This window comes from Callionymus lyra, chromosome 4, assembly GCF_982586985.1.
Source record: "Callionymus lyra chromosome 4, fCalLyr1.hap1.1, whole genome shotgun sequence".
NCBI lineage: Eukaryota > Metazoa > Chordata > Actinopteri > Syngnathiformes > Callionymidae > Callionymus > Callionymus lyra.
In genome coordinates, this window is record NC_141821.1 from 28215922 (window position 1) to 28232313 (window position 16392).

A 16392-nucleotide genomic window follows, 5' to 3' on the forward strand; every position below is an offset into this window, starting at 1 on the left:
AGATCTCATCATTTAGGAAGATCACTGGACAAACTCATCAACACATGAAGCTAACATGAAGGTATCATGACATCTAACTGAACAACGCAAAGACCCAGTTCTCATACTCTATGTACTTGAGACCTTGGATAAGTAAGTAAGTAAGTAAATTACATTTGTAGAGCGCTTTTCCAGACCAGGGTCACAAAGCGCTTAAACAACCAAAACAAAACTCAATAAAATATCAACTTAAAAGATCAAGATTACACCAAGAATAACACAGGAGTCTCAGAAAAGTCTCAAGGAAAAGCCTGCACAAATAAAAAGGTCTTAAGATGTTTCTCGAAGGAGTCAGTAGACTAGAGGGAGAGGAAGATCGTTCCAAAGCTTAGGAGCAACAGCCTGGAATAATATTAAAATTAAATAAAATTAATGAAATGAAATTAATGACCCAACCAACAGAAAACCATATCATAAAGTAGATGGGCTGGACTGGACTTGCTTGTGCACCAAACATTGTGAAATGTTTCCTCAAAAATCAAAGCATGTAGCTTGCATCACATCTACTTTTGAAATTACATTTTCCTCAGGGGCCACATACTAATAATACGATAAATTATATAAGATAATTTTATTTAACTCTTCTTTATATATCTTCTTTTTTTATCTAAAAAATGTTTAGGGTTCAAGGTAAAAAAAAAGTGGGGAAAATACCTAAAAAAAAAACAATATTAATATATTTAGAGACTAGCTGTGGGATAAATAAATACAAAATAAAATGGTTAGGTTTGACCAAGGCATGTAGTAAACGTAAGCTAAAGAATTACAGAGTGTAGTTTCATTATCAGTAAATGTGTGAAAGTATTTTCCTCGCGATTGTAATTTTTTTTTAAATAAAAATAAAAATACTCGTAAAGTTTTTTTATCGGCTGTTGGACTTGTAAGTCATATAAGTAAAACTGATAAAATAGTCAGTTATTTTTTTAATTTAAACAATACATTAAGGACCAAACCCCTAGCTCTCCTTCCGTCTTCTCTCCTCCTCCCACTCACCTGTACGTCCCCAATTTCCGGTGACGCTCGACTAATCACGGCGAGGCTGCAGCGACCAATAGGACTTAAACCCGGGGTCTCTCAGCCGGCGCCGGTGTTGAGATAAAAAGAAACACTCGTGCATGACTGAGGTTTCCCGAGTAGCAGGAGGGAGGGGACGCCGGAGAGAGAGAGAGCGAACCGACTGCGAGCATGACCGACGCGGAGGAGAGCGCTCCACCATCGGCGCCGGATGAGGAGCAGCTCCAGCCAGAGAGGAGGGTCATAGGTGGGTCAACTTGTGGGTCACTGAATATGGCAACAGTTTTCACCAAAGTGTTCACAGTGAGCCTCAATAATTCTTCTTTAAAGTCTGCTCACTGGTTCCTGTCGAGCCTTACACGTGTGTTCAATACACAAAATTAGTCAGAACCAATGATCACATGGCGTTTGCAATGGCGCATGCGTGAGTGCCGCAGGTGAGCATGATTTTTACAAGGCCAGGTACTTGTCTTTTTCCTAAAACAAATTGAGTTTCTAGGACTTTAAGGCAGGTATGTTTGACATCAAGTCAGTAGCAGGTCACTCCCAAAGTATTTACATCTAGTTGGAAAAAAAAAGAAGAAAAGCTTGACCAACAAATCAAAGTACTATGTTTTTATTTGTGTGTGTATACATCTTTTTCTCAAACTACTGCTACCGCTGTTGTCACAGCCACCCTTGTGCAAGGCACAGTCAAGTGGTTCAATGTCCGAAATGGCTACGGCTTCATCAACAGGTACTGACCAATGCCACGTTATCTTTTGCCTTGACTGTCAATAATGGACGACTGTCTCTTTTTTTTTAGGAACGATACCAAAGAGGATGTGTTTGTTCACCAGGTAACAAGGACGACGCCTGTCCCGAGCTTTGACCTGTTTTAAAAATAATGCGTCTTCCCAGACTGCCATTAAGAAAAACAACCCGAGGAAGTTTCTGCGCAGTGTAGGAGACGGGGAGGTGGTAGAGTTTGATGTGATCGAGGCGGCAAAGGTAAAACATGTGAAATAATTTGTTTTGCAGAAATCATAGATCTCTTGTTTTGCCTGGCAGGGCTCTGAGGCAGCAAACGTCACAGGTCCTGGTGGCGTTCCTGTCAAAGGGAGCCGTTACGCTCCGAACAAACGCCTCTTCCGCCGACGCCTCTTCCCACGCAGCCCTCAGCCTCCCAACGAGGGCGAGGAGACGGAGAACGGCGAGGCGAGGCCTCTGCAGAACCGTCGCCGGCCTCGCAGACCCCGGCAGGAGATGCAGGATGTGAGTGGAAACATTAACCAGGAGCAGACTGAGCAGGAAAGTGTGCTACAGGAAGTGATGTCTCTGTTTTTAGGTTTGAGACTTGAATCTGCTACTATTTACACTGAGTTTTTAGCAACCATTTTTACATGTAAAAGTTGTTTGGATTTGTCAGGGAGAATCTGCTGAGCAAAATGACAAAACCGAAGGGGACCAATCACAAAGACCCCAACGGCGTAGGTTCTGGAGGCCGTATCGTAGGTGAGACTTCATACCGCTCTGGATTCTGCTGCGGAGAATCTTTTTTTTCCAAAAGAATTTAACCAATAAAAATGGTAAACAATCTGCTACATCTTTGGCTTGTCAGGCAGTACCGTCCTCGTCCTACACCTGATCAACCAGGAGATGGCGACCAAGTAGCAGACACGGAGGACTTGAAAGAGGAGCCAGAGACGAATGGAGATGTGACGGATCAGAAACAAGCTCGTCAGGCGAGGCGCCGCCGGCAAAGAAACTCTGAGACCTCTCTTTCTAAAGTCAGTGGTTATAAACTTTTTTTTTATTTGAAGGCTGTCGTCACTTCCAGTGAGCATAAAGTGATCTGGTTAAAGAAATGTTGGCGATTGAACTAGATCTGGTTATTTAGGATATAATTTCTTACAATTGTCAGTTTATGGATTTTAACAAGTATATTTCCTACAGTCCTTGTCATGTGTGTTGAATTTACCACTTCTGGCTTATTCAATCTTACATGGTGTAGAGATGCAAGGAGGGGCTGTTACAGCGATATTTATTAGCTACAAATTTATATCGCGCTAAAGCAAAGTATGATAAAATTCCATTTGTGTAGTAATCACACAATCAATCACGATTGAACTTTTTCTGTATTGAAGACGATTTATAAGGTTTTAGTTACTGAACATGTTAGTTTGTCTTACTGGAACCTTTTGAAATGCAGCCTTGGTTTGAAGGTAATCATTACACATATTGTTAAGTTTGTTGCTCATACATGAAGAAGTAAGAATTGAAGGATTTGTCTTATCCTGGAGGTAGGTTTCCAGTAAACTTGTTTTTACAGAGTGAAAACGAAAAGCTGCCGTCTGAGCCTACAAGTTCCCCTCAGCCCTCGAAGCCTGCAGATGCTAAAGCTGCTTCAAAATCTCAGAAGTCTTCTCCGAAATCTTCACCAAAATCCTCCCCCAAAAGCTTCAAGTCAGAAGAGGAGGTAAGCCGGTGCATTTTAGTCATTGAGATGTTTAAACAAAATGTATTTTGGCCCCACGCTGAAGGCAGCAGGGATGATATCGGAGCCAGCATTAGCGAAGTGATGTGGAGAGGACAGTCAAATGGCCCTTGGCAAGAGGTGGGTTATGGAGTTTTGAATTTAATGTTGGGTCATGAGTGTGTGAAGATGGTTCTTAAACCTCTTTGGTACTTGTTAGGTACAAGGGTTGGAGGACTGGACTCTTGGACCACGTACACTTCTCTCCCCTCCCAGCACTCCCCCATCCTCAAGTCCACTCTCTCCTGTCCTCAAGAGTATGATCGTGGTGCAGGGAAGATGGAAGGTTGTGGCTGTATAGTTAGAAATGGAAAGCCAAAATGGGAAATTTTGCTGTGCGTCTCAGTTCTTTCAATCCCCTTTCAAAATAGATTTTCTTTGTCAAGATTGGAGACGTCAAGTAGTTGTTAGAAACTATTCTTGATTTTTATTTAATTTTAGATTTATTTAATGTGGGGAAGCCAAGCAAGCGAGGTTGGTGGTGCATTTTGGGAGTTTGTTTAGTTTGATTACCACCAATTTAAATCGACTACGCCCATTTTCTCAGTTGTAGACAGACTAATGTTTTTGGGGGGTTACTTTTCTGTTTGGAGGGGGTTCTGTGCAATGTCATTATTGTCGTAATAAATGTCTGCAAACTTCAACCCTATTGTCTTTTTACATCTGGACTGTTGGATCTGTTGGGATGTGATGCATGTTTAAAAATATGTTGCTTCTGTGCAGAATGACTTATGAATGTCTTTTTGCACCTTGTCGATAAACATTTCAATAAGTTGGTTCATTACTTATTTACATTAAAAATATTTCCTCTAATGTGATCTTTCTACTTCACTAAACTATTAAATGCTTTAAATCTGCATGCATTTGTACAAGTAAATAAAAGGGTAAATCTCAGTCAGTCATTAGAAAAGCTGTGATTAAATGGATTAGGAAATGAATAGTTGAATCTACTTTATTTACATGGTTAATTAAATATTCACACATATAAATACCATTTTTCAATTCATAGACATTTCACACAGTCAAAATACACCCCAGTTCAAAAAAAAGCTTATGACTTGTACAAGTTATTGTTGTATGGAAAATAAATTGTGTGCGTTTTGTTTTAAGCATACTTGTAATGCCCTGAACATCTCGAGGTGTTTCCTACTGCAGTGTGTTGAGCAAAGAAAGTACCCGTCGGTTCCTAAATATGTACACTGTGTAATTGGAAGTGCTTTTATATGGACAAGTATTCTGTCTTTCCCCAATCACATCAGCACTGTTACAGAATTTGTTGCCCATAACCATGCTACCAGTTACTACTCCAATACGCTTCTTCATGTCGTTCATATCTAGCTCTACCAGAACTGGAGGTTGTGTTGAACTGACAATAATTGTCATCCTTCAAAGGAAATGAAAGTATGTCGTCACTGCTGTTTGTATGATCCTGGGGCATGATTGATGACCGACACTGACCAAGGTTTCATAGGATGGTCCTAAACTCTTTTTGCACCATTAACATTTGTTGCATTACGTCTGTCAAGCAGACCAAACTCGACTATTGAAGATCTTAACATCTTTGCTGTGTTTTGATAAAGTGCAGGAATTTCTGTCTCTCCGCCCATATATACATATTCCGCATTGCCATGGAATCAAAATTAAATCCTACCACACTGGCCCACAAGTCTCTTCTGTGCAAAGGAAACGGCTATGACACTCATTATCCAAAGGGGTCCGGAGCGAGGCAACTCTATTCTTTGGAACCCATTGGATAACCATGGATGAATGAGAACCTCCACGTGCTCATTCCCATTAGTGTCTGTGAGTCAGGTCCCTCCAGCCTGCATTGGCCTGTTATGGCCGAATGAAAATAAAAATACACTGCAGTGTGAATGAATGGTACAATAATGTGATCAAAGACTTTTGGAACAACAGTGAGTGAGGGTCCCTCAGTTATCATCTTGAATCTCCAAGCATTCCATTTCGGTGGAAAGCTTTTCCAAGCTGTTATCTGTGTCCATTATCATTCCCGCAGAGGGCTGGTGGAACCCTGCTGTTATTTGGTCGAAGGTCCTGCCCTGTGTCTCAGGTACTCTGAGAAATGTGTAGATGAGGAAGAAAAGCAGCAGTGCAGCAAAGATGAGGAACACGTACGGCCCGAGAAGATCCTGTGGAAGTTCAGAAAGTTGCTTTATATTCTGATCTGCTGCTGATTCAAGGCGATCTTACTGGTTTTAATACTTACAGCGACATACTGGAAGCACATGCCAACAATGAAGTTAGCAGTCCAATTGGAACAGCCGGCTACAGCCATGGCTGCCGGTCTGGGGCCTTGAGAGAAGAGCTCGGCTACAAAGAACCACGGGATTGGACCTGGACCCACTTCAAAAAAGGCCACAAACCCAAAGATGGCAACCATGCTAATGTAGCTCATCCAAGGAATGTTTTCCTACCAGGTGATGGAAGATGTTTCACTAACAAGACAAAACTTTTTGTGGCTCTCTTTTTAACTCACCAGCAAAGCAAGAGCGATTGTCATTATGACGGCGCAGATACACATCCCTGCCAGACCCAGCATATGAAGTGTGCGCCGACCCATCCGCTCCACAAAGAAAAGCTGTAGTGAAAACAAGAACATTAACCTGTTTAATTTATTAAATTGTTTAAAAATATATATATATTCCTCCTTTATACTGAATATAATTCTCTTAACTTGCGTTATCAACTGTTGTTTATTACTCTATTAATACAGCACTGCCCAACATTTTACTACATATGTCTAGTCAAAAGTATTTTTGTATTTGGCTCTCGTGTTAAATTGTGTATTTGCATTGTCATGAAAACACTGCATGTGCATGTGTTTCTAAAACAAGAGAAAAGTTTTATTTTGTCTTAGAAAAATTGATATGAAAATGTTACGTAGTGCTGCTTTAAATCACAATTTATTTAAAATATTTAAACTATTGTGTGCATTGCATCCAAGGGCGTTCATCCTGTCACACAGTTTGGTGAGTGGTGAAAATGTAACAGAGTAAAGCTTTGCTAAGTTTAGTTTTTGGATGTTTATACCAGGTCTAATACTGACCGAGACGATTGTGAATACACAGTTAACCACACCAGCTCCTATGGTGGCATAGACTGGACTCTCGACCCCAGCTTTTGTGAAGATCCCGGTGGAGTAATAGAAAATCTGGAGAAAAAAGATGCATGACATCAACATCTTCAACCTGAAGAAAAGAAGAAGCTTTGATCCCATCTTACAGCGTTGATCCCGGAAAGCTGCTGAGAGAGTTGCAGTAGGATCGAGATGATGATCGGCTGACGGTACATCGGCGACCGGAAAAGCTCTGGGATAGAAACTTTCCTCTCCATGTCCATCCTTCTCTTCTCCTCTTGCATCTCCAACAGAATGTTGTCCACGTCCTCTCGACCAGTCAGCCTCCTCAGGCCTGTGGGAGGTGGAGGTAATGTTAGAGTCAAAATCGAGACCAACACTAACTTTAAAACTAAAAATCTTTAACTGGTTCTGCTTACTTTCCCCCCTCTTTAACTCCCTCTGGTTTAGGTAAATATAAAAAATCCTGATCACTGAAATAAACCACCTGTCTAGTAGTCAGACACTGATAGAGGGGATGGTTCAACTCACCACTCTTGGCATGACGATCCTGGCATCTTACGATGTAGAGAAATCTGGGACTTTCAGGGCAGAAAGGCAAAAGTGCCATCTGAAGTACGGTCGGGACCACAGTTAGACCCATCAGGACAGGCCACAGCTCCTTACTTCCCAGTAGTGACTCCAGGCCAAGAACCTGTCGAGAGCAGGAAACTGATGACAGATTTGTTCTTCATCCAAACATGAGGTGAAAATGTTACCTGAGCAAAAAGAATACCAGTGACTATAGCCAGCTGGTGCAGCGTGCCAAGAGCTCCTCGTAGACTAGTGGGAGCAATCTCACCGACATACATGGGGGTTAGACCTGAAGCCAAACCTGTAGAGACTCAAAACAGTCAGAAAACCTGTTCTGACAAAGGCCACTTGGAATTAAACCAAGTCTCTCATCTTACCACAGTAGGCACCAATGACAAACCGTCCAAGGATCATCATTTCAAAAGACCTGCACACCTTTGACAACCCCATCAGACTTCCACCAATGAAGGCCAGAAGATTATTGATGAGCATAGCTTTCCTCCTGCAAGCAGATGATCCTCATCACTTCTTTTCAATGACAACAATAAAATCTTTTTTCTATCCTATCAGGGTAGTGTCACATTAAATGTCATTCTTATTTGGAAGGAAAATATTTTGCGGGCCCTGATAACACCTCATGGATTTCACTGAGGACACACTCGTATCTGTTTTCTTTTTCTAGATAAATCACCTTTTAGAGTTTTAATAAATGTAACATACTTTTCTTGTTGTGCAGTAAGAGACTAACAGAAAGAAAAAGTCATTAATATCATTCTATTGATTATGACTGTCTTGAAGGTTTTGTTTTGAATTAGATGGTTATTTTCTATTAAGTAACATTTAGCATGTGACTCCTAACTCATCAAGGCACTCATTTTAAGTCGAGTTTGCTCAAAAAAATAAACCTGTAATCTATTGTAAAATTGTTTTATGTCTGTGAATATAAGGCCCACATTAAACCGGTCGGCGCTGCAAATAAGCCACACCCGCCCACAATTAAACGAAAACAAAAGACCTTATCTATGTCACGTTTTAACATGAGATATTTACACTATACCATTGTACACAAAAGATTCTTTACACTTTTTATTCAATAAATAAGTTTGTCTCATCCATCACAATTTTAGGCGCATTATCTATTTCATTTTCATGTAGGTCAGGTCAGCCTGATCGATCACTTTTAAAAGCGGCATCATATGTATTGCATCATGTGTATTTTCAAGAAAGTCGTTCAAATCGAATTGTCGTCTTCCCAGGCTCACTATCTCCTCTGTCTTACTCTTGTGCTTCCTGCTAGAGCGCCTCCAAGAGGCCGTCAAACATAATTATCTTTAGATCATTGTATAAGCCTAGGGTTCAAAAATATCAATAACCTTGTTTGCCATTTCCCATCAGGGTAACTCTTCCTGCTCAATTTAGAGACTTCATGACTTTCTTCTTCCTAGTCACGAGCCCCACTGAACAGATAACTGGTCTATTCCAATGCCAACACACTCTTGTCACTACCCTGATTGAAAATATCGGATTTCATTTGCGTCTCTAGAATTTAGTCGTCAGACAAAATCCAACAAGTAATATCCATGCCACTCATTGAGCTAATATAAGTAGTTCTCCTGCCAAATAAAAGCACATGTCCTATTTTACTCCAGCACTCTTCGTACCGAGGGCCCGAGGGCACCCAGTTCAGTCTCGCCACCCATTTGAAACACTACCTTGACCCAAAGCAGCCAACTGATATTAATATTCTACTTCAGTGAGTGGGCTGCGGTCCAAACCAGCTTGTGTTACCGCAAGGAAATGTGGGTCATTACAAAACTTCTTTTGATCACTGATAAAGCTGAGATGTTTAAGTGTATTTCCCCTTTAAGGTAAATTTATCGAGTATAGTTTTTACTTACTGCTATATGGTGAGTCAGCAGTTTTGTTTATGATGGGATTAACTCAAGACTACTGTCCTTCTAGATGTTCTAGATGATTCTCAGATTTAGTAGAAGCTTCAAGAATTCAAACCATGGACTTATAGTACTTTTACTACATATAATTGATCTTCTGCAATAATGATGACCTAAAGAATTTCCCCTAGTCATGAGACACACGGTGGCATTTCTATCTAAGGGAGGATTGGAATACAGTAACCCCAAATTTCCACTGCATCCGTCTTCATTCCGTTCCGCTCCGACTGACACAGCAAACTCTTGCCCACTGTTTTAGTTTGAAATTCACTAGATGCTTTCCTGATCCGTTCCTGGTCTGTCTTCGATCCGTTGCAGCGCTTCGTGGAAAAGAGCTGGAGTCGCAAGATCACAAAATCAAAGGAGATCTAAAATCTTGCGCGGGATTATGGAATTTGCGTAGTATTGGGCATCTCCAGAAGTAATCACACACTCCGATGTTGATCTGCAGGTCACATCCAAAATGTTGTGTTCCTTTCAACTCCAACCATGTGTGAGTGGAATCGGATGTGACGTAATGTCTACGAAGTGATGTTTTACAATTTGGATTTTGATTATTGTGTTTTAGTTTGAAATTCACTAGATGCTTTGTACGTTTCACTTCTTTTGTGGTGCGATCTAATCGCAGTGGATTGATGCATGACGGCTGCGTCATCCGGCAAAAATAGACCTCTTGCGTATTTCTGCCGGACGCCAGAGCTAAGACGGAGCTGAGACGTGCTGCAATGCACGTGGTGGAATAACTTTAATCGACTTTAATGAGTCTGAGTTGGTCCAGGGATCGCAGCGGATTGAGAACGAAGCTGAGACGGATCCAGTGGAAATTTGGGCGATTCTTGATATTAATGGGCAGCTGTAAAATTCTACATTTGGAACTTAATACTGATTCATGCAATACTGTAAGACTCTTAACTTATTTTGTTGGATGAAATAATTCATCAATTTCCTACCTTCCCAGCCACTCTGAAACAAAGCCCACACAGGATGAGGAAACCATCCCACCAATGGAGAAAATGGCCACCGACAGTGACCAAAGAGACGTGAGGACCCCTGGAGGAATGGGCTCTCCATACCTGTGCACCCATGTGGAATTATAATCCTGCTCAATGATCTGAAAAAAAAACAGTGAAACATACCATCATTAAAAAAATGTTTGTGTAATTAAGACAATACTTTGCTATAAAACCCAAAGTGTGCTGGTGAAATCACACATGCGTTTGTCTGAGTGGAAAAGACAGAGTTTTACTAAGAAATTATGAGCTTGAATCTATTCTTACAGTTTACTATATGGTTTCTTTGTCTTTACCCAAATATGTGGGCTATTACCATCCGAACTGGCCTCTTGACGTCCCTTAAAAACACTGAAACTAAACCTGTTAAATACCTCAAAGATATTTCCTTCATTGCTTGGTTCTATACAAGTGGTTATACTCTTTCTTGTATTAGTGCTTATGCTACTGGTCTATTTGGCTTATTTAAAGTAGACCACCCCAACCTCATCCACACCTACACCCACATAAAGGTAACCAGCAGTATAAGATGAATTAACTGTTTGATTTGCCATCTTCTTCTTGCACAAGTAACATTGATGTTTTGACTTAAATAAAATACAGTTCAGATACAAACTTGAAGCAACAATACTTTACATTTTTACATGAATTCTTTATTTATTAATAATTATTTATAAATACTGTGAGACTTTTAAGCAAATTTAAATGTATCAGGAGGATAAGACCAGAAACTGACCAAACACTAGCTTTTATCTTGTTATATAATTAAATGTTCATGCCCTATGTGGTAATAGTGCTACAGTGATTCAACAATATTCTGGGGCACTCAGAAACAATATTTTTTATCCTATATATTGCTGCTTTAACACCACAGCTCTTCCTCCTGTTGTTACTATTTCAACTTCTATTTCCCCCCTTTTTGAAATATTAATGCTTTATAACACAGAAATAAACAGATCAAATCAAATGTACTTAATAAGGGAAGAAGAAAGAAATATCAATCTTCTAGCACCAAACTCAGTAGCTAGTCTAGCTTTACTTACAAAACCACAATTTGTATTACCATTTTAAATTCTGACACATTTTCCTAAACTGACTGTATGTGTTCAAATACCACTAAAATGAGTCAAACATTTTTTACAAGTATATACTAGTGATGTCCAGATAAAACTTCCTGAAACAGTGTCATAGTAGATCCAACTAGGTGGCTTGGTTTCAAAATGATAAAGAGATGTTCAAAAACAATAGAATATGAAGCAGTGAAATCCATCTGGTGGACTCTGAAAATAATATCACTGCTTCATCAAACCATAAACCACCATCAACTTATTACTACTACATACAGTAGCACCTACTATAGTAGTAGAAAACAACTACTATTCTTAAGCTTCTCTTGATTTTAAAGCTTGAAGAAGTTTATTCAAGGGGTCGGCCACTTTTAATGTGTAGACACCTATTTAACCCTTGTCTTATATAAGGGTCAAGGTGGCCCAAAGGCCCGAAGACAAATATGTTTGTGGTATCCCTTGTGTTGTCTCTGGGTCAAGGTGAATGACCATCACTGCATATGTATGGGGGTACTACAAACACATTCGTTTTGGGGCCTTTGGGTCACATTGACCCTGATATAATACATATAAAATATATATATAATATATACAAAGTAAGTAAGTAAGTAAGTAATATTCATTTATATAGCGCTTTTCGAGACCAGGGTCACAAAGCGCTTAGACAATCAAAACAATACTCAAAAAAGTACACACTTTAAAGATCAAGATAACACCGAGAACAACACAGGAGTTCGAGAAATTCAAGGAAAAGCCTGAACAAATAGAAACGTCTTAAGGTGTTTCTTAAAGGAGTCAGTAGACTCCATCAAGCGCAAAGAGAGAGGAAGATCGTTCCAAAGCTTAGGAGCAACAGCCTGAAAAGATTTCTCTCCTCTGGTCCTGAGCTGTGTGCGTGGAACCATAAGTAGATTCTGATCCACAGACCTCAGAGCCCGAGCTGGGGTGTAAGGCTGGATCAGATCAGTGATGTAAGGAGGAGCCTGACCATGAATAGATCTGAAAGTAAGAACCAGAATTTTAAAGTTGATCCTGAAAGAAACTGGAAGCCAGTGAAGAGTTTTAAGGATCGGAGAAATGTGAGTTCTCCTACTTGAGCGGGTCAGAATTCTCGCTGCAAGTAAGTAATATTTGTATTAAGACACACTCAGAGCCACAAAATTAATTTGAAAGATAAACTAAATATAACACAGTTAATAGCCGCCAAAAATATATTATATAAATAAATAAAAATAAAAAAATGTAACTATATTGTATATAAACTATTTTATATTATATATTATAATATATACATTTCAGTGGAACTAGCTTTACTCAAAACTACCAATTGAAAAAGTAAAATAAATGGAAGTTAAGGGCGTTAACTGTTCACACGATTATTTTTGTCTCCAAACGTCTTCTCTCTAAACTGCAGGAGCTGAATCAAAGGTGTGAAGAAGCCGTATGGGCTGAAGACCCCTGGTCTATACTATACCTTTACTGAACTAAACGTCCAATTCTGCATCCAATGCACTGATACCAGTATTTCTCCTCACAGAAACACCACTTCACTAACTGTCTTGTGCTACTGTAGGGTTGTGTTCTACCTGCTGTGGAGCATTGATGACGCCAATGTTGTATCCAAACTCCAGAGATCCCAGAACAGCTGTGAAGACTGAGAGAGCGAGGGTTCCAGTCACTGTCTGGGAAAAAGGGAATAAAGACACATTGAAATCATCTCTTCTTTATGATATGGCAGCGGACGTATTGACAGTTATTCTGAGAGCTGGTCATGATCACTTCCCCTCGGCTGCTGGTGACTGAATGAGTTTGGTATCATGGCAACCTCGAGTTACCTCGAGTTTCCCATCAGGCCAGTGGCAGCTGTCTTGTTGGTGACAGACGAGCAGACCCTTGAGAGCCTCTGGACCCCCCCCCACCCCCCCACAACCACCACTAAGTCTGCTGCTGCAATCTCACAACTGTTGGATTCCCCTCAGTGCTCTTCATTCATACATGCTGAGTCAGACATTAGCCACATAACCCACATTACCAGCATCTCTAGATTCTTCCCTATTCTCCAGATTTCTGGGGGTAGTCCCTTGAAACCTTTTAATTTAAACATGTCCAAATAATTTGTACCAACCTCCTCTGAGTATTAACCACATTCTGATCCAGAATGTTCATGCAGATTGGTTCGACGAGAGTTTTCCTGTCTTCCACTGGTGTAGCTGCAGAAGAGTCGTGGGAGGACCTTTGACAAGATCTACTAAGTTTGTCCTGGGAATGTGTCTCTACCTGTCAGTTCAAGTTCATGTGGCCCAGGCAAGGGACATTTAGGGAACTCTTCCCAATTTAGTGCCTTCGTGTGACTCAAAAATGATTGAAGAGACAAAGTTTAGTGACCTTTCAACCACTTTTTGGTTTGCACGTTGATGAGTCACTGGTAGGACTTGGAACATTTGTTCAGTTCAGCGACATGCCCACTCGACCTTGTCTGTGACTCATGAAAAGGGCACTTTAGTGTTCAAAACAAAGGGGCGTGTGTGTGCGTTTGCACCTCCAGTTACACAAGTAGGTTAAGCATTAGAACTAAAATGTAATGTGCATTTCGTTTTTTAATGTTGCACCTGCTCCTGTAAATGTAATTTGCAAGACTTCAAAAGTAAATCGGATAGGTTGAAACCAACAAAGAATTAAGTCCGGGACAGGCTTTGTTTATATGTTGACAAAAAAAGAACCAGTCAGTCAAGGTGACTTTCTTGGACTGGGCTACAAGAATCTGATCTAAATGTGTTCTATAGCTCTTTTCAAATATCTGTTGTTTAAGAAATCTATGTGACATGAAAAAAATAGACAATCATTCAGAAAAAAAATGCTCTGTGTTATCTCTCCTCTTGTATATACCAATTTATTTACTTGAATACCTTTCTAAGTTGTATTTTAGAGAAAAAAAAAACAGAAAAGAAACAGACCAACCTCTCCTCCGAGTTGCTGAAACCCGGACGGCATGACTTTGGCTGCTCCAGTCACCCAGTTGCTGGTGACAAATGTGCTGCCAAATGATTTGTGGAACTTCCTGAAATAGGCAACAAGCCCCGACCTAGTGCCCTAGTGCGTTGAGAAAAACGAAGAAGGCGACGGCTCCTGTGTAGTCCGTATTGAGTTTGTGTTGTGTTGGTCCACCTGGGTGAGAATGACACCAGATCGCACGCCTCTCTCTGTAGCCATGCGGGTGGAGGGGATAGGGGGGAAAGTGGGAGGCTCCACGCTTGATCTTTGTAGGTTACCACGGAGGTCGGAGAGCACGGCAGGAGCCATGATGACCTTAAAAGCAGCCGATGGCATGACAAGAACCCACATCAACATAACCTATAAGACAAGAACAGGGGTTGTTTTCATGATTAATATTGTTTTCTCTATGTGATTACAAACATGGCAACACGACGTTTACTTGGACAAAATTTGAGTTATTAGTTATGAAATTGTTTTGTTTTTTTTACTTAAGATAAGATAAAGATTAGGTCAAGGTATCCGTCAATAAAAAATGACAAATTAATAAAAACGAAATGTTTAATTTTACTGAAATGATGGGACATTAATCCAGGACCTCAGACGCACTCATGATCATGATGAGTCAACACTTCTCCGGCAGTGGAAAGTGGCTGGTCTATGCTCAATGGTTGCTATTGTCCACGTTCCCAACATCGACAAATCCCTTTCTATTTCAGAGTGCATGCCAAAAGAGTCATGCACCCTACAATACAGCTGCTTCCTCCGGTGTGGGGCAACAGGTGGTCCCTAAATTTAGGCTTCACTACCTGGATTACCAATGTGCGCGTGAGAAGTTCAAAATAGAGCCTGGTGAGTCCATAGTTGTGATTGGAGGGTTACAATGACACATAGTCATGGAGAGCACTTTCAATAAGGAGGTTCCAATTGAATCGTTTTAGCTCCGCCCCTCAGACGCACCCCCAAGTCAGGCTACTTTTCCCTTTAGCGGGGTCAACTTGACACTGGTGTCTGAACCTGTGAGTGTGTGTGTGTGTGTGTGTGTGACTGTGACATCAGAGAACACTCTTGACAGGTTCACGGACCAAGTGTTGACGCATCAGTTTACAAGCTGGAAAAAAGTATCACATGAATTCATACAGTGAGAGCCAAGGCGTGTTACAGAGCCAAAAGAAAAGATGACTTAGAGTATAAATCACCTCTTAACACTTGGGAAAAACCAAAACACTGTTTCAGCGATTCAAGGTCACAATTATTGTGACATGTGTTGGTCGAAAACCGAAAAGTTTACCGGCAAAAGGGAGGTGTGTCTGCGCACGTGCCCGTGTCCTGGTGGTCAGGTCATCTGGTCTAGAATCACGCTCTCGTAAAATGAGTCCCGTGACCATGACAGCTGTTGAACTGGACATTCAGTGAACGACACTGTAGGGCCCTTAAGTATGGGAACAATCATGAGTCAATGTATATTTTAAGGGACATAAAACTTATTTTTGAAGATATGTATATTTGAATATAATTAATATAGAAAAGAATAGAATATTAATAATACATTATTATTATTACCAAAAAGTGGTCTGTGGTTGGTTTTTTTTCTTCTTAAGAACGTTTGTATCAAACATTCGTATGACTCATATTCCATTTAAAAGTATTTAAAACATATTATTTTGGAAAACAAAGTGGCATCCTGGTTAGCAAGAATGTTCGGCTTTCAAATTCAGATGGCGTCTAGGTGGTTGGTTCCATTTTTCTAATGCTTGTTTTGTGTGTTAATACTGTTTCTTTTGAGTCATATTCAAGAGATGAGTTTCTTATTTTTCAAATGCATTGTGTTTTATCCTCTTTTTATCTCATTCGTATTATTTTACTTTTACATTTTGTTACGCCATCACAACAAATCCCAGTGTTGTGTTTACAGCCCTGGCAATAAAAGTTTTCTGATCTGATCTGTGCTGATTTTCTTCTCATGATTCAGGCAGATGCTGCAGAATTCACCTGTTTACTATTTCTTTCCATGTTGCACTGACTGTTTCTGGCACTCATTTTGCATAATTAATTTGAATACTGTTCTGTTTTTTTTATTCCTTATATTTCTATTTCCTGTATACATTTGTATAAAATAAAGAAAACATCTTGA

The 16392-nt window shown here is 40.2% G+C and overlaps 2 protein-coding genes across 4 annotated transcripts; one reads left to right on the forward strand and one right to left on the reverse strand.

Moving 5' to 3' along the window:
* Nucleotides 1-1102: 1102 nt before the first annotated feature.
* Nucleotides 1103-4212, forward strand: LOC148082354 (Y-box-binding protein 2-A-like). Of its 3 annotated transcripts, none has more exons than XM_087789512.1 (10): nucleotides 1103-1300; nucleotides 1726-1789; nucleotides 1859-1892; nucleotides 1954-2043; nucleotides 2104-2347; nucleotides 2466-2547; nucleotides 2654-2822; nucleotides 3365-3511; nucleotides 3576-3649; nucleotides 3729-4212. In XM_087789512.1, the coding sequence occupies exons 1-9, from the start codon at nucleotides 1225-1227 to the stop codon at nucleotides 3612-3614; spliced, it is 945 nt and encodes a 314-aa protein (XP_087645638.1). In that variant the 5' UTR covers nucleotides 1103-1224; the 3' UTR covers nucleotides 3615-3649; nucleotides 3729-4212. The 3 variants fall into 3 exon arrangements, with proteins under 3 accessions (XP_087645638.1, XP_087645639.1, XP_087645640.1); XM_087789513.1 differs by having other exon boundaries at nucleotides 2104-2307; nucleotides 2462-2547; XM_087789514.1 differs by lacking the exons at nucleotides 3576-3649; nucleotides 3729-4212 and having other exon boundaries at nucleotides 2654-2871; nucleotides 3365-3439.
* Nucleotides 4213-4504: 292 nt separating this feature from the next.
* Nucleotides 4505-14427, reverse strand: LOC148082355 (solute carrier family 2, facilitated glucose transporter member 4-like). The gene is made up of 11 exons (XM_087789517.1): nucleotides 14226-14427; nucleotides 12854-12949; nucleotides 10141-10301; nucleotides 7616-7740; nucleotides 7424-7539; nucleotides 7197-7359; nucleotides 6812-6999; nucleotides 6636-6740; nucleotides 6066-6167; nucleotides 5796-5999; nucleotides 4505-5718 (listed from the first exon to the last, which is right to left on the reverse strand). The coding sequence occupies exons 1-11, from the start codon at nucleotides 14256-14258 to the stop codon at nucleotides 5500-5502; spliced, it is 1512 nt and encodes a 503-aa protein (XP_087645643.1). The 5' UTR covers nucleotides 14259-14427; the 3' UTR covers nucleotides 4505-5499.
* Nucleotides 14428-16392: the final 1965 nt, after the last annotated feature.